Consider the following 18,661-nt stretch of genomic DNA (forward strand, 5'->3'; position numbering starts at 1 on the left):
TGCAGGCCCGCCCCAGATTCACTGAATCAAAAGTTTAGCCAGTGGTCTGGGCATTCATTTCTTAGAAAACCTGACTTGTTGACCTGCAACTTTTGGACAACAGAACTTCCCGAGCTCCTTGCCCCAGCAGCTGCTAATGGGCACGAATCACACCAAGTCAGCTTCCTGTCCTCTCCAGCCCACACACGCCCTCCTCCCTCAGCTGCGGCCTGATCCGGTCCTTGCCGCTGCAGCCCACAGAGCAGGTTCAGTGTGCCATTATTCTGTATCTAGGGTATATACAAAAAGTTTTGGAGAAAGATGTTTTTAGTATCTTACGAACTTTAAAAAAATGCACATAAAAGTGCTTTGTAAACAAGAAATTTACAAACGTAATGTATTACTGGGCTTAACAGGCAGGTGTATGCACCATAAAATATAGCAGTGTCTTTGATGTGAGGCTTCCAGTGCAAAGTTATACCTCCTGACAGCTCTCTGCCCTACTCTAATTAAAAACTCACATAAAGGTTACAAACACATTTTTAACTTTGGTTTCAGGTTTCAGTTTGTTGATCTTGAGATGTAAGTATTATCTCCATGTTAAATAATTTCATCACGGAAAGATCACAGACGCCTCACATCTAAACATCAGAACTCACTTTATGGGGGCGCCTGGGTGGCTCAGTTGATTGGGCGTCTGCCTTCGGCTCAGGTCATGATCTCAGGATCCTGGGATTGAACCCTGCATTGGGCTCCCTCAGTCTGCTTCTCCCTCTCTCTCTGCCCCTCCCCCTGTTCATGTGCTCTCTATCAAATAAATAAAATCTTTTTTTAAAAAAGAACTCACTTTATGACTGGCATCCTTTCCTCCTGGGCCCCTTCCCTGTATCATACACACATCCCCCACCTCAATACACAGCACTATATTGTAACACTCAATATATTTCACTTTCCCGGAAGTTCAGGTCATGGGCAATCTTAGAACTCAAGAGAATCTTCAAAATTCAGTTGGGGGGCGCCTGGGTGGCTCAGTCGTTAAGCATCTGCCTTCAGCTCAGGTCATGATCCCAGGGTCCTGGGATTGAGCCCCGAATCGGACTCCCTGCTCCACGGGAAGCCTGCTTCTCCCTCTCCCACTGCCCCTGCTTGTGTTTCCTCTCTCGCTGTCAAATAAGTAAATAAAATCTTAAAAAAAAAAATTCAGTTGGACAAGTAAGTTCTGAATGCTTAGGACAGTGTGTGCATGTGACCTGGAGGTTCCCAAACGTGGCAGGGCAACACAGGCATATGGGGAGTTCTCCAGGCCTGCCTAGACTCACTGAATCAAAAGTCCTGCCAATGGGGTCTGGGCCTTTATTTCCTAAGACTTTCTGAAGCAGGTACGCCTGGCAGAACCCCCCAGAGCCTCTAGATTTGGAGTGAACCAGTATGTCAGAAGGCAGGCAGGTGAAGAGGATTTGTGGAATGGTCTTTAGAAATTGGAGGCTAAGGAAGGAGAATTCATAATCTTTTTTTTTTTTTAACATTTATTTATTTGTCAGAGACAGAAAGAGAGATAGAGCACAAGCAGGGGGTGCAGCAGGCAGGAGGAGAAGCAGGCTCCCTGCGGAGCAAGGAGCCTGATGTGGGACTTGATCCCAGGACCCTGGGATCATGACCTGAGCCGAAGGCAGACGCTCAACCAACTGAGCCACGCAGGTGTCACCCCCCCTTCTTTTTTTAAAGATTTTATTTATTTGAGAGGGACAGAGATAGCGAGAGAGAGCATGGGGAGGAGGGGGAGAAGCAGGCTCCCTGCAGGGAGCCCAATGTGGGGCTCCCTGAGCTGAAGGCAAACAGCCAACTGACTGAGCCACCCAGGCGCCCCAGGAGAATTCATAATCTTGACATCACGAGTAATTCTGAGTGGCACAAGGACTATGACACTGGAGCCAAAGAGAAGAAAATATAATCTAGTATACCACTTGCTGATGCAGTGAATAATATCTACAAAGTCTAAAATAATAAACACTCTTAAATGGTTTTCAGGAGGCAATGAGTTAGACAACAGTCCAAATATTATTAACCCTAACGACATAGAAGTACCGCCGCAAGGGCCAGAAGGCAGGAGGGAGAGAGGAGGTAGAGAAGGGGGAGGTGCTAGTAGCCTCCTGTTACAGGGAGGGAGGTCTGCAGGTCTGCTCCAAGTTGGTAGTACAAAGACATAGCGATACAAGGTTGTCGTTTATTTTTTTTTTTAAAGATTTTATTTATTTGAGAGATAGAATGAGATAGAGAGAGAGCACGAGAAGGGGGAGGGTCAGAGTGGGAAGCAGACTCCCTGCTGAGCAGGGAGCCTGATGGGACTCGATCCTGGGACTCCAGGATCATGACCTGAGCCGAAGGCAGACGCTTAACGACTGAGCCACCCAGGCGCCCCCCCAAGGTTATCATTTAAAGTCACAACAGTAGCCAGTAAAAGAACTAAAATCACAGCTCAATAATACTAAGTTGGGAAGCAGAGAAGCCAAGTCACTTGTTCAAGTTCAGCTAGGTAGGAAGTTCTGAAGCCTGTGTGTGACCATGGGCCCTGCACACTCCCACGTTCTTCACCAGCCTCGAGCTGTGCCTTGAGCACTGTGCTAGGAAGTAACCTGCCCCATGCCACACACCTGGTTAGCGGCAGAACCAGAAAAAGAAACTAATTCTCTAGCCTAAAAATGATTTGGAAAAGTTATTACTAAAATTTCCAGAAAAGACCATGTGAAAATCTCTGATTTGTTCCTCATTCATTCCTTCATTTCTGCTCATTCTTTTTACACACACACACACCCCATTTCTTAAAAAGAGCTCCTCTGCTGAGACACATTTCCTCCCACTTCCTCCCTTCCCCACCCCTCCACATCAGGCCTGTTCTCCAAGGCTACACCACCTAATTAAGCAAGTTCTCTCTTCTGGAGGCAACTATGGAGACTTCAACCCACCAGCCATTTTGTCTTTCAAAACCTGACAGAAGGACACAGAAGATACAAGGCGAGCCTGCCTGCTCATCTTAGTCTAGAGACTGAGACCCCCTGCTTCTGGGGGACAGGCCACCGTCACATGCACTGAGGTGAGCAGCTGCTGCACCAGGACGTGCTGTGGCCGCAGCCTGTGGAGGGCCTGGAGGGCGGGGCTGTGCCCGAGACCAGCCTGTGTGCGGGCCAGACTGAAGACTGCGAAAACCACTCAGTGGCCCGCCCTGTGGAACTTCACGAAAACGCGTGAAATATTCAACAGAAATGCCACTTTCTACCCTCAAGATACGTCTTTATAAATAAACTATAACCCAAACTCATTAGTACCTATAAAAAGCAATTCCAAAATTTCAACTTGATTCACTATTACTTACGCCATTTTCTGTGCGTTTCTCTGCAGGTACATTTATCACATTCCTCTGAGTTCTCTGCTCTTGGGTCTGACGGCCACCTAGAGAAATAAGAGGGCCAGACTTACTAAAAGACATACTAGTAAGAGGACACTCTCCTAACTCTCCACTTATTTATTTACGCTAACACAAGTACAATACACCATGATGAACAACTCAACACTTGATACAGTTGAAAAAAATGCTTTATAATTTTTATAAAGTTGTTTAAAAGAAATATTTTCTTCTATTTCAGAATCTTGAAATTGACTTATATCGAAAGATTTCTAACACTTAAAATGGTCAAGATGGCAAGTTTTATGTCACATGTGTTTTACCACAACTAGTTTTTATTAAATATTTTTAAAAGACTTTTATATTATAGCAGGGACTAAAACAGAACTTAAAATCCAGCAATAAAAACACTGGTGCACAGAACTGGTCTTCACTGGCAGGGTTGCAACTGACATGGGGCATCAACACAAATCAGGCTGTCTTAAGAATTCTCCCTTGTTCCATAAAAATTAGAGTATTTCCCAAAAAAGGCTTCAAACTTAAACTGTAGAAATTATATGTCCTGTCATATTTTGTAAACAAAATGAAATGTGCTGCATACTTGTGCACCTGGTGACTCTGAAGTCAGAGACCAAAGTCCTTCATGTGTCCAGCGCCTGCCCCTAGCCCACTCATCTCTACAGCTGTTACTTAATGTCATTTGAGAATTATCGAACCCTAGAGCCTGCTTTAGTACCTAAAATCCATGACTTCAAAGGCACATGAACTTCATGTTAAAAACACACACACACACACACACAGGAAAACATTTTTTCTTCTCTTTCCTATTATTTTGAAACATTTGAAGAAAAATGCTATAATGGAAGTATGGCTTGCTTCACCTTAAAGCTTGCATTCTCAAAAACACTGATATTGTCCCCAGGGGGGCAAAGACTGGTCCTTAGGGAATAAAAAATATCTTACTTTTATGTATACAGCAAAGATATACAGTACATAAACAAATACATAGTACATCTGATGGGGAAAGATGATGGACAAGAATAGAATGTCCAAAAAAAGGGAGTGAAAATTCAAAAAGAAGTGAAACAGATGTGGGTGGCGTGGTGTGCAGCTGAACACAGTCCTACAGCACACAACAGCCGCCTCATGGAGTCTAGAGCAGTTTCCTAGTAGCAGGAATCACTCACACACACACACAGCCACACGCTTCCCTTAGATTATGGCATCTGTCAGTTTAGAAGGTAAATTAAATTCTTACTTATTCTTGGTATTTTTAAGGAATAAGGTATTCAGGTTAATTTAATATTCTAGAATGTCTGCCTCTTCCAAACAACAAGCTACCAAGAAGTCAGAATACTATAAGACATACATTAGAATTATACCAAATGCCACTTAACCTCTGATGGTAAAGATGACCTTACATTTTGAAGTCAGAAAATAAAAAACAGTAAGAGGTGACATTTGGTGAGTGCTCCCTGTGTATCAGCCCCACTGAGCACCTCACCAGAACACCTCACCAACTGCAATCACAGCGCTATGCACTGTGCAGATGAGGAGACGGGCAGAGGGATGGGAAGTCACTTGCCCAAGACCCATACTAAGTGAGCAGCCTCGCTCCCGTCTCCAGGGCACCAGCTCCTGGGTTCTAGTTTATGCTCTGCACATGGCCCTCATTGAGCTACTTTACACTCTAAGTTTGCTGTTCCAAGTGTAAAAGGTGACTGAAGCGAACGTCCCCAATGCTCTCCTCTAGCTTCCAGGTACAGAACTCTCATCATTTTGATGAGGGAGTTCTTTCACTTCTTGTTATATATCCTGTAGTTCTACACAATAAACACTCAAATGTAATCCCTTTTAAATAATATCAGTTGGTGACAGCTGCCTTCTACTCAGCTCTGTGGGAAGCACAGAGGAAACACGTTCTTGGATCCTCAACTCTGGCTGCTTAGAATATAAACTGGAGGAGAAGCTCAGCAAACAAAACAGGAAAACAAAGCACCCTTTTTAAAAAATATATATGTGCTTATTTATTTGAGATGGTGGTGGGGAGTGGTGGGGAGAGGCAGAGGGAGAGAATCTTTTAAGCAGACTCTCCGCTGACAGCAGAGCCTGATGCAGGGCTCGATCCCATGACCCACGGGATCACGATCCGAGCAGAAAATAAGAGCCAGATGCCCAACTGACTGAGCCACCCAGGCATCCCCAAAGCACCCACCATCTTACTGCTTGGGCTCTGAGAGACAGGTGCAGTGCATAAGCAGAGGCAGAGGAAACACGGCAGAGGGCAGAGCATTATGAGGGGTTACGTGAGTCAGGGCCCACAGAATATGAAGATGCAAGAAGGGATGTGGCTGAAAGGGATAAAGAAGGGACAGGGAGGGCGCCTGGGTGGCTCAGTTGGTTAAGCGACTGCCTTCGGCTCAGGTCATGATCCTGGAGTCCCGGGATCGAGTCCCGCATCGGGCTCCCTGCTCAGCAGGGAGTCTGCTTCTACCTCTGACCTCTTCCCTCTCGTGCTCTCTCTCTCTCATTCTCTCTCAAATAAATAAATAAAATCTTTAAAAAAAAAAAAAAAAAGAAGGGACAGGGAGGTTGAAGAGATGGGTAGGGTCCTATTACAAATGCCATCTAAGCCAAGCTGAGGAGGGTCAAGTAGGGAGGCAGGAACTGTGCTGGAAGGTTCTATAAAGCGATGCAAGCTGTGACGAATTTGGTTCTTCCAGTCCTGACTGATGGTCCCTGCCAGTCTAGGAATCCCCGTCACCACACCTTCCTGGGAGCCTCCTTCAACCTGGTGCCCTGCGTGCTCCCCTCCACAGCCTGCTCATCCCTTAAGGTCCCCAGGCTGCCTTTCCTGAATGCTCTGCTCTGTGCTGACAGTGGTCCTCTTCCCGCCACGCAGCTCAACAGCCCCTCCTCCTACTTAACTGCAGTGCCTCCTGTGTCAGCGCCACCAGGCTGAGCAGCACTGCAGGGTGATGATGCAGGGTAACTGGAAGGTCAGCATTGTCACCTTTCTTATGATTCTGAACAGTTCTCTTAAGTATTCCTAACACTTCTAAACTTTATAAAGTGAGAATAAAATAAGACCTACCCCCCAGCCCACCACCCAGGACATTAACAGGTATGTACAAATATTATATCAGTAAAAGTAAAATACAGAACTTTTAATTTAAGTATAGCTAGGTACTGGGGCGCCTGAGTGGCTCAGTCAATTAAGCATCTGCCTTTGGCTCAGGTCATGATCCCAGGGTCCTGGGATCGAGCCCCACATCGGGCTCCTTGCTCAGTGGGGGTCTGCTTCTCCCTTCGCCTGCCACTCCCCCTGCTTGTGCTCTGTCAAATAAATAAATAAATAATTTTTTTTAAAAAAAGTATAAACCCTTAAAAATAAAAATAAAAAGTATAACCAGGTACAGGAGGGGTATAAGTATTTGGAGAGCTCAGGCAGAGAGCTAAAATAAATTCTTGGTACTAGAATAGCACTCAGCTGTCAGCTCGTCTAGCCTCTGTCTCAGGAGGCTTTTGTCCTGAGAGGTTGGGCCCTTGTCTAAAGTAATGGTGGATGAAGAGCTAGCCCTGGAGCCCTGGCCTCCTGACTCCAGATGACCAGCAGCAGATGCAGTAAGACCCAGAAGTAATGATACACTGTAAAAAACAGCAGCAGAACCATATTTACAGCTATGGATAGATGATTTTAAGTAGCCAGTAGCTCATCCTAGGGACAAAATGTCCTTTCTGATATAATATAAATAAAAGGGGATAATTTGCAATAAAGGAACCTTTTTACAAAAGGATGTCCCTTATTTATTTTTTTAAATACCAGAAGTAATCCACAATCACTGTTAAATAACAAGTTAAGGGTCTCTTAACTGCACAGTGTATATACAGACTTTTAAAAAAAGATTCTCTTATTTTGTTTAAATTCTGATTCAAAAATAGGTTGCATACTCCCATGGTTCAAAATTCAAAAGGAACAAACAGGTACATAATTAACAATTTGCCCTCCCTCTCCTGTCCTGCAGCTTCCAAAGACACTTTTCACATGGACAAGCCAGTATAGATGCACAGAATTAGGCTTTTGTCTCTGTCACGCAGAAGGCAGCAGAATGGGCATGTGGTTTGGCGCTGTGCTTATTTACTCACCTGTCCAGGAGATGGTGTGGGTCAGGGCACAGAGCTGCTTCCTTATTTCTGGCTGTGGAGCAGCCTACTGTACGGAGGTACCGCCATCTCTTTAACCTATGCCCATGATGCCCACGGCGGGCTCAGGCCGCTCCTACCAGCAACACTCCACAAGTAACAAGGCCTTACAAGCGATGTTACGTACGCACTATTTTGTGTGTGTGCAGGCAGAGCCTTAGGGTAAGTTCTCAGAAGTGAGACTGCTAGGTGAAAGGTCTGGTGCTTTTGTAGGTTTAGTACATATTGCTAAACTGCCTCTCAGAAGGAGCTGCCAACTGGCACTCCCACAGCATCACGGAAGAGGGCCTGTTTCTCGACCTCCTTGCCAATACTGCATTAGTAAATGTTCTCGTCTTTGCCAGCGTAACAGGTGAAATAGATCCACTGTTTTCCCTGCATTCTTTTATTTAGGAGTAAGGCTGAACATCCTTTCACATAACCTAAAGCCAAGTATATTTGCTTTTCTGTGACCTGTGTGTACATCTTGCCGTTTTTTAAAAAACTGATTTTCTGGGGCGCCTGGGTGCTCAGTTGTTAAGCGTCTGCCTTCGGCTCAGGTCATGATCCCAGGGTCCTGGGATCGAGCCCCGCATCGGGCTCCCTGCTCAGCGGGGAGCCTGCTTCTCCCTCTCCCACTCCCCCTGCCTGTGTTCCCTCTCTCGCTGTGTCTCTGTCAAATAAAAAAACAGATTTTCCTTACCAATTTTTAGAAACTCATATATAAAGGTAGTTAGCCCTTGCAATATGAACTATAAATGCTGTTTCCCAGTTTATAATTTGTCTTTTGACTTTGCTTAGGGTGGTTATCGCCACAGTTTTTTTTGGGGGGGGTGTTCTTCTTTTCTCAATAATTCGGTTTGTCTTTTATAGCTTAGTGTTATACTTAGAAAGTTCTTGTTCACTCTAAAAATTTTTTTTAAAAAACACTTCTCAGAATTCTAATCCTTTCATGGTTTTATTTATTCTTAAAATCTCGATGTTTGATCCATCCAGTATTTATCAAAAACAATGTCTTTATAGGGGGGTGGGGGGATGGGTTAGCCTGGTGATGGGTATTGAGGAGGGCACGTTTTGCATGGTGCACTGGGTGTTATGAACAAACAATGAATCATGGAACACTGCATCAAAAACTAATGATGTAATATATGGTGATTAACATAACAATAAAAAAATTAAAAAAAAAAAACAAACAATGTCTTTAGACAGCAGGCCTCCTCACATGTCTGAGTCTATCACCTCACTGGCCTGGAGCCCAGGGAATGAAGCAAGGCCAGAGTGCCCACACAGCGTGGAGTTGTGGACTGCCGTAACAGAGGTCACAGAAATGCGAGACACCAACTCTCCCTCTCACCACTTGTGAGTGAAGGGAAAACAAAGATGTAATTTAACATTCCTATTTCACTTAAATTAACTTTTATGGCAGGAATTAACAAATGGGGAAAGCACTTATCTACCTTGCTCACTGCTCTCAGTTGGGGAATCTTCATGTCGAAGGAAAAATTTCACTTCTTCCCTGCGTGGCCCCCACTTCTGAAGATGTTCATACATCATGTGATCAAAGGGTATGGGACGCTCTAGAAAAAAACCACATCTTACTTATTCCAGAAACAAAATGACTCCAACCAAAAGTAAAAAATATAGATTTAAATAAGTGTGTACACACACACACACACACACACACACACACACACGTATTAGGACTCAAGGATATTATAAGCACTAAATTTTAACTTTAATGAGGTGAAAGCAGGAGTATGCGTTCCCGGGAAATAATTTAAGTAACACATAAGCACAAGAAGTGTATGTAAAAGCGATTTTGCAACATTAATTGGGAACACTGAAAAATGTCCTCTAGGATATTTATTTATCAGAAGGCACTGTGCCTTCCACTCTTCAGAGAAACACATTAACACACAGGTCCAGCTTCGCCATTCATGAAAATGTTGCTTGTGGCAGTCAGATACACACAGGATGGACAGGGCACCTCCTGGCAACTCAGATACCGGTGCTGTGAATGTTGGCCAGGACCTGCAGAGACCAAAAACTATCCAGTTGATAATAAAAATGAAATTCTACAGAATCAAATATACTAATGCATTTCAAATATTAAAATAAAGCTAAAAACCCCCTTACTCACAGAGTATCGACGCCAGTCACTCGAGAAGAGCACTAACACAGGTGTTAAATTTACAAGGTACCATTTCATAGTTTCACGCTAGTCTGCTTAGAACCACATCATGTGTACAAACAGAAATCAAAACAAACCAAAAACCTGAGTTGTTTGCCTTTTTCTTAGGTATCTGAAGAACTATCTATATTTTGGATACTAACCCTGGGTTGGTTATATTGAAAATAGGCTTGTCTTTTAATTTTGTTGGTGCCTTTTGTTATACAGAAATTTAAAAATTTTAAATGTAAGCAGTTATCAATCTTTTCTGATTTTGAATTTTTTTGTACAATAAATCCTCTCTACTCCAAGGTCAAAGGGATATCTATATTTTTTTCCTACAAATTATTAAGTATTGTTTTTCACTGTCTTTATGGAACTGATCTGATTTTGTTTTTCCTACTTGAATCGTCAATTGTCCCAGCATCATTTACTTACTGGAAACCAATGACTGTCACCTCTGACCCGGCTCAGGCCCTAGTGACCCCGGTCTCTTCTATTCTGTGGGCCCTTGCTCTCCCTTGGTGCGATGCCAGTCTTCAAGGCTACTGCTTTTATCACTGCTGTCTGCTACGTGAGGTCCCCTCACGTGGCTTACCTTTAAAACTGTCTTGGCACTGCTCGGCCCTTTGCTCCCATCTATCTTTTAAAGGAGCTGCTCATCAAGTTCTTTTTTTAAACGTAGGCTTTTGACTGTAATCATATTAATTTATTTATAAATAAAATTTGGGGAGACCCAAAAATCTCTGTAAACTGAGTCTTCTAGTCCATGAACATGGCTCTATTTTGTTCAGGCACCTTGTGTTCTTCATTGATTTTCTTTTCTTTCCTTTTTTTTTCAAAGATTTTATTTGTTTATTTGACAAAGACAGAGAGAGAACACAAGTAGGCAGAGCAGCAGGCAGAGTGAGAGGGACAAGCAGGCTCCCCGCTGAGGAAGGAGCCCGACGCAGGACTTGATCCCAGGATCCTGGGATCATGACCCAAGCAGAAGGCAGCCACTTAACCAACCGAGCCACCCAGGTGCCCCCAATGATTTTTTTTTTTTTGAAGTCACCACAGAGGTCTGGTAAATCTTAATCTATTCCCTTATACCTTACAAATTTTGTTTACATAATATATAAAAATATATAAAAATAACTTTCATTTTAGAATGATTGCAGACCTCTAGAAAAGTAGTCAAGACAGTACAGAGTTCACCCAGTTTCCCTTAATGCTAACATCTTAACTATGGAATCTTTGTCAAACTAAGAAACTGATGCTAGTGCATTAGTGTTAATTAAATTCCAGGCTTTATCTGCACACCACCAGTTTCTCCCCTAATGTCCTCTTTCTGTTCCGGGAACTGAACCAGAAAACAACGTTGCATTTACTTATCTTAAACCCTGGGTCTCGCTGCTCTATAACAGTTCAGTCCTCCCCACCTCCCCCTTTTTTAATGCCCTTGACAGTCTGGAGGTGTTCTGGTCAGGTATTTTGTAGAATGCCCGTAATTTTGACTTGTCTAATGTTTTTCCCATGGTTAGACTGAGGTGATGGATTTTGGGGAGAACTCCACAGAGGTGGGATACCTTCTCCTCTCATCACACCAGGTTGTGTGTGCCATCATGACAGATCACCATGAAGCTGGGCTCGACCACTGAGCTGAGGTGGTGTCTGCCAGGTACCCCCCACCCCAACTACTACCCAATTCTCAAACAGGCAGTTGGTAAATGGTGAGTGCTGTAATGCATGGAGGGGAGGACTGCAGGCTGATGGCATTAGCCTCTTTCTCCAGAAACATCTCCCCCAATACTTCTTCACATGCCGACGACTGATTCATAGGACCTATTATAACCTCTAGCTCTGCAACAGAAAACTGGAGGGAATTTCTCATTCTCAAGAGTTTAATACCTCAGGAGCTACCCCCTACCTCCACTCTTTGCTATTACCAACATTAACAAATGTGGTTTGTGTAGGTGAAAAGTAAATTGTATTGTGAAATTTTTATATTTTTTTGGTAATTTCTTGCTTAATTATTAAGTATGCCTTTCTGTTTTATATTTTATTAGTGTTTGTGTTTTACAAACATTCCTGGAAGCCCAAAGTGGCAATTTTTTTTTTTTAAGATTTTATTTATTTGACAGAGAGAGACACAGCAAAAGAGGGAACACAAGCAGGGGGAGTGGGAGAGGGAGAAGCAGGCTTTCTGCTGAGCAGGGAGCCCGATGCGAGGCTCGATCCCAGGACCCTGGGATCATGACCTGCGCCGAAGGCAGATGCTTAACTGACTGAGCCTCCCAGGTGCCCCATAAAGTGGCAATTTTTGAAGACAAGGTATGAGATAAGAGAAATTCTAAACCTAGGCCTACACTCAAGAGAAGTGAAAACATGCCCACATAAGCATTTACATGTGAATGTTCACAGCAGCATTATCACAACCAAAAAGTAGAAACAACCCAAAGGTCCATCACCTGCTGATGGATAAAATGTGGTCTATCACACTACAGATATTATTAAGCCAAAAAAAGGAATTAAGTACTGAGATATACTACAACATGGATGAACCCTGAAAATATTATGCTAAGTAAAAGAAGCCAGACCAAAAAGCCACATATTATATGATTCCATTTATAGGAGGTACCTACAATAGTCAAATACATAGGGTCAGATAGTCATACAGTGGTTGCCAGTGGCTAGAGGAGGAAGGAATGGAGAGGAACAGAGTTTGGTGATGGCTATACAACACCGTGAATGTCCTAAATGCCACCAAACCGTACACTTAAAAATAGTAATTTTTATGATATGTGAATTTTATCTCAAGTTAAAGGAGAAAAAAGGAAATCCTGAAATGTTCCCACTGCTGCTTGTGCTTGGAAGCGAGGAAGGATGTCAGCAAGACCGGGGGCTCACAGGCAGTGACTTGGGAGAGTGGCAGGACAACAGTGAGCAGCGGTGTCCACCTTTAACGTAAGCATAGGGCTGCATGAGAAACCTTTCTTTAAATGTGCTCTGAGAAGTGGGTTTTCTCTAAATCCACCCTAAGAAGTGGACTTTGAGGCAAAGAAAGAACTTTATGGGCTATAGTCTAATCATACATTCACGGTGTGATGTATTGCTCTGCCCCAGACAAGTTCTAGACTTCTATAAAGAAAAGGGTCCTGCCATTCCCAGCAATGTAACGAGCATTGTGCTGCTAAAGTTGCACCCTCCTGCACGTGCAGGCAAGCTCTGTCTTGCTCCTCAAACGTCAGGGCGAAGACAGAAATGGTCTCATCTCCGTTGAAAAATGAAATATGTGTTTGCTTAGCTCAAGTTCAGCACACAATTATTTGCACAAAAAACCCAAGCACAAAGTGAACTTTAAAGAAGTAAATTAGTTTTAGAAGTAACACTTTTTATGTATACAGGCCTAGAAAAAAGATTTTTTTTTTAAGATTGTATTTATTTCTTTTAGAGAGAGAGAGAGCGTGAGAAGGGGGAGGAACAGAGGAGAGGCAGAGAGAGAATTTCCAGCAGGCTCCTCGCTGAGCACAGAGCCTGACATAGGACTCGATCCCAGGACCCTGAGATCATGACCTGAGCCAAAACCAAGAGTCTGACACTCAACTGACTGAGCCACCCAGGCGCCCCTGAGCATAACTTCATAACGATTAAGTCCAATTTTGTCCTAAGTCAGTTATTTAACAAATTTATTGCTTCCCTTTATGAATTAAAAATTTCAAAGAAAAGACTAATTTCAAGAAAAGTAAGCTAAGCTTCACTGCCCTTGTTTTAAATAATAAAGGCTACCTAAAACATCATGCTCGTGTGAGCGGAGAAGCTAACAGCGTCTCTAGTAATGGGAATCTACGATAAGACTTTCAGGTGCTCTTGGATAAGGCAAAAATAAAAGCAAGTAGGAAATTTGACAAAAGGAAAAGCTGAAGATTCTACCTCCACACCTGGTTCACAAGAGAGCTGGTCCTGTGTTGGGAGGAAAGCACAAGTAAGGCAAACTGGCCAGATTGACAGGCTGTGATGGGCTGAGCTACGTGCCCCCACTAATTCATATGTTGAACTCCTAACCCCCAGAACCTCAGAATGCAACCTTTTTGAAACTGCATCTTTAAGGAGGTAATAAGTAAAAATGAGGTCACCAGGGTGGGCTCGAATCCACTATGTCCTCCTATGAAGAAGAGACTAGAGGGAAGACACAGAGAGAGGGTGGCATCTGTAAGCCAAGGAGAGAGGCCTCAGGAAAAACTAAGCCTGCCAACATTTTGACCTCAGACTTGAGAATGAATGTCTGGTGTTTAAGCCACCGAGGCTGCAGTACTGTGTTATGGCAGCACTAGCAAACTAATACACAGAGCCGCAGAGAACGAGGCTCTTCTCCAAAGCACGGACAATTATAGTGGGGTATTATACTTATGACACACTGAGCACACTAATATACCATGAGTTGTAGATGCAATAATTTTTATGCAAGGATTCTCTGAAACCTGAAAATTTCTGTAAGGGTTTCTCTAGAGTTAAAAATAGAGAATGGCTGTTCTAAGTGCTTTCCCCCTTCCTCTGAATCTTACCCACCAGAAAGTATCTCTTCAAGACCCAGCTTTGTTGTCTATTTTACTCAATGGTTTAAGTGTTTACTGAGGGAATATGATAGTGAACAGACATGTTCCTGCCTTGCCGTCAGGAACTGTAGTCCAATGAGGGAGATGAAAACTGCTGTATTCCGTTCTGATAAATACTATGACAGCACTGTAGCACAGGGGAGGGTCATTGTAACACCCTCTGAGACTCAAAGAAGGGATGAGAGGCAAAGAATGAACAGAAGTTAGCCAAGCAAAGGGAGATGGGTGCTAGGGATTGTCCCAGACAATGAGAACAGCAGATACAAAAGCCAAAGCAACCAGAGTATGCTGCGACCCTCTGCTGTGAGGTGTTAGTCCTCATTCCTGAGGAGGTAAAACAATGGGGTATGATTTCAGGTGGGCGTGGAAACAAGGAGAGCACCAACCAAAAGACTCCTGTAAGGGAGACTGGCATTCTCAATGGCCAGGTGACTATCCGGAGCAATGATACTTAACAGTAAAAGTTTATTCCCTCCCAGATGTGTCAGAGGAGAGGGAGAGGGAGGTCAAGACTTAGAAGTGACAACAAGTAACAAAGAACAAGAGTGCTAAGAGGCTGGGGAAGAAGCAACGATAACACAATGACCAGGCTCTAACAGCAGTCACCCCACAAACTGTCATTACTTAACTGTCCCCGCATACACATCCCCCCGGCTTCCTGTCACTGTTATCAGACTGAGAACTGGGGACCTACCCTCTTACTTCTGGTTTAGTAATAGTCCAGCATTTATCAAAGTCAAATTCCTCTCAATGTACCCCAAAATCTTTGCTCTGAATTCTAAGGATCACATTAAAAGCACAAGACTTTGGAAGAAAATATTTAAAAATCATATACCCGACAAGGGACTTGTATCTAGAATATATAAAGAACTCTTACTGGGGATGTAATGTACAGCATGGAGACTTTAGTTAATAATACTGTAATGCATATTTGAAAGTTGCTAAAAGGGGCGCCTGGGTGGCTCAGTCGTTAGGCATCTGCCTTTGGCTCGGATCATGATCCCAGGGTCCTGGGACCGAGCCCCACATCAGGCTCCCTGCTTGGTGGGAAGCCTGCTTCTCCCTCTCCCCCTGCTTGTGTCCCTGCTCTCGCTATCTGTCAAATAAATTAAAAAATCTTAAAAAAAAAAAAAAAAGAAAGTTGCTAAAAGAATAGATCTTGAAAGTTCTGGTCACAAGAAAAAAACTTTTTTGTAACTGTGTGGTGATGGATGTTAATTAGACTTACTGAAGTGATCATTTCACAATATATACAAATACCATTAGGTATGGGAAACTAATATATGTCAATTATACCTCAATTAAAAACAAAAACTCTTATAACTCAATAATAAAAAGACAACTCAATTAAAAATGGGCAAAGGATCTAAATAGACATTTCTCTAAAGATATGCAAATGGCCAATGAGCACATGAAAAGATACTCAACATCATTAGTCACTACGGAAATGCAAATCAAAACCACAATGAGATACTGCTCACACCCACTAGGATGGCTAGAATCATATACATAATATCAAGTGTTGGCAAGAATGTGGGGAAACTGGAACCCTCACTTACTGCTGCTGAGACTATAAAATGGTTGCTTTGGAAAATAAGCTGGCAATTCCTCAACAAGTTAAACAATTGCCTTACCACTCTGCAATCCTACTCATAAGTACACACCTAAGAGAGGTGAAAACAAACATCTACCCAAACACTTGTACACGAATGTTCAGAGCAGCACTACTCATAATAGCTAGAAAGTGGAGGCAACTCAAATGCTCATCAATTGCAATGGATAAACAAAAATCCATCTAGTAGAATATTATTCAGCAACAAAAAGGAATGAAGTACTGATACCAAAACAACATGGATGAACCTCGCAAAACATCATGCTCAATGAAAGCCAGCCAAAGGGGACTCCATATTGTATGATTCCATTTATGTGAACTATCCAGAACGGGAAAATCTACAGACAGGAGATTAGTGGCTCCTCAGGATGGAGGGGGTTGGAGAGGGATAGGAAATGATTGCTAAGGGGTATGAAGTTTCTTGTTTGTGGTGATGAAAATGTTCTTTGGGGTGATGGCTGCACAACCCTGAGTGCATTGAAATGACTGAATTGCACACTTTAAATGCGTGAACATATTGTATGTGAATTTTATCTCAATAAAGCTATTTAAAAAAGTGTAAGCCTTCAGTGATTATCCCTAAGTCCCCTTTAAACACCTGAATTTGGATGCTCTCATTATCACCTCAGATTCAGCATGTTCCAACTGATCATTCTTTTTCTTTCCAACGCAGACCTGTCCATACCTACTCCGTTTTCCTACCGCGTAAATCCTCGGCTGGCACTGAAGGCCTTTGTGCAAGCTAGTTCTTCTAGTCTCTTCCCTGCTGCCTACTTTCTCTCAATACCTGTTCCTCAGCTAGCTGTCTACCTTCCCGTAACACCAGTCCCGTAGCGATCTCAGAAGCACACTGTGTCTGTGTTCTTCTCATCCTTCCTTCACATCGCTTCCCTTGCTGAGTACAGCCTATCTACATTCAACCTCTCCTTTAGAGTCCAAATTATTTTGCAGAATTTTCTGTATTCAGTAATCGTATTACTTATGCTGATCTTTGCCCAGCTTCACTGTAAGAGCCAGTAGAGTTAGCCCTTGAACAACACAGACGTTAGGGACCCTGACCCCATGTGCAGGTAAAAATTCACATATAACTTTTAACTCCCCCAGAATTTAAATACTAATAGCCTACTGTTGGACAGTAGCCTTACTGATAAAATAAATAGCCAATTCACACATATTTTGTATGTTACATGTATTACATACTGTGTTCTTACAGTAATAGCTAACTTTTTCTTCATTTTTTTGGTATTTCTAGGCTATGTGGTTTATCTCAGTTTTTTCAAATTGTTGCAAATCTCCAAAAATTTTCCAATATATTTACTGAAAAAAAATCCACATACAAGTGGACCTGAGTAGTTCAAACCTGTGTTACTCAAGGGTCAACTGCATCTGCTCTTCACAATTTAATAAATACTGATCAAGGACATACTGTTTAACAGGTTTTGTACGCAGTGAAAAAAAATAATGTTTCTGCCTTGAAGTGTCAGAGGGAAAAAGTTGATGAACAACTCGATACATATCAAACAAAACACTGTAAAGTCTCAGAGGACAGAGAACTCTCATTTGGTTTGTAGTGAGATCAAGAAAGATCTCACAGAAGAGCTCCATCTATTTTCCCTACTTATTTCAGATGGCACTAGTAATAAGGGTCAAATTACATATCTTTTACGAAAAACATTTGTAAAATCTTATCCCCATGTAATGTGATTTTAATTACTCAATTCCTCATTACTACAGATAACTAAGAACTACAAGAAATATTTTGCATTTGATAAATATTACGTTTTATATACTTAGTCATCTCTACAGAGCCTAATACATACCATTTCCCCTCCACACTTCAGCTAAATGGCAACTGCCTTCTCCAGGTTCCTTGCAAAATTCTACAACATCTCGACATGTTGTTTCTGGTGTTATAGGAACTTCTGTTAGAATCTGTTCGTTGTTGCTCAAGAACACGGTTAATATCATCTGTAAGAGAAAAGATTAAAGCTACAACTTAGAGTCATCATCATAAGGGATTAATCTGTAAATTTAAAGCAATCCCCTCTACCTCCCACTCCCCCACCCACACCAAAATGCCTACAGAATTAGTTTTTGGAAACAAGCTGATTCTAAAATTCATGTAGAGGGGCGCCTGGCTGGCTCAACTGGAAAAGCACGTGACTCTTGATCTTGGTGTTGTGAGTTCAAGCCCCACACTGGGTGTAGAGACTACTTATACAAATAAGAAATATAGTTAAACAAAAGTCATGTAGAAAAATTAAAAGGTAAAACAAGTCAGAAGAATTCGAAAAGAAAATAACATAAGAAGGAAACTAGCATTCCAGATACTATAAAGCCTCAAAACAATATGGCAGTAGTACAAAATATATCAATGGAACAATGATGAAGTCCAGAAACAGAAAATGGTAAATGACGAAAGAGGTAACTCAGAATTGAGGAGGGAAAAAGACTATGCAATGAATGATGTTTGAACAATTAATATTCCCATCTGGGAAAAAAAAACTGGATTCATATTGCACATCATTTACCAGCATAACCTCCTACTAGGATCAAATATTTAAATATAAACCATAAGTTTATAAAAGTTCTAGAATAAAACCAGGTAAATTCCTTTTTATAACCTTGGAGTACAGAAGCTCATTCTAGCTATAGCTCAAAAACCAGGCACTATAAAAAAAGATTGATATATTCAAGCAAAAAAGACAAACTGAAGGAAA

General features: G+C 42.3%; 1 protein-coding gene across 10 annotated transcripts in view; it reads right to left on the minus strand.

The window, feature by feature from the left end:
- Window positions 1-18,661, minus strand: part of PPP1R13B (protein phosphatase 1 regulatory subunit 13B) — a 90,835-nt gene that overhangs the window by 36,621 nt on the left and 35,553 nt on the right. For 8 of the 10 annotated variants that reach the window (XM_073895920.1, XM_073895921.1, XM_073895922.1 and 5 more), the window contains exons 2-4: window positions 17,762-17,909; window positions 9,019-9,138; window positions 3,350-3,426 (exon numbers count right to left, since the gene is read on the minus strand). In XM_073895920.1, the coding sequence (XP_073752021.1) occupies window positions 3,350-3,426; window positions 9,019-9,138; window positions 17,762-17,909 (345 nt within the window). Of the gene's footprint in view, window positions 1-3,349; window positions 3,427-9,018; window positions 9,139-9,532; window positions 9,609-17,761; window positions 17,910-18,661 lie in introns of those variants that run through there. The other 2 variants (XM_073895923.1, XM_073895924.1) reach the window with 2 other exon arrangements.

Source organism: Callorhinus ursinus, unplaced genomic scaffold (assembly GCF_003265705.2).
Source record: "Callorhinus ursinus isolate GAN/ISIS: 27379988/994484 unplaced genomic scaffold, GSC_fseal_2.0 scaffold8, whole genome shotgun sequence".
Taxonomy (NCBI): Eukaryota; Metazoa; Chordata; class Mammalia; order Carnivora; family Otariidae; genus Callorhinus; species Callorhinus ursinus.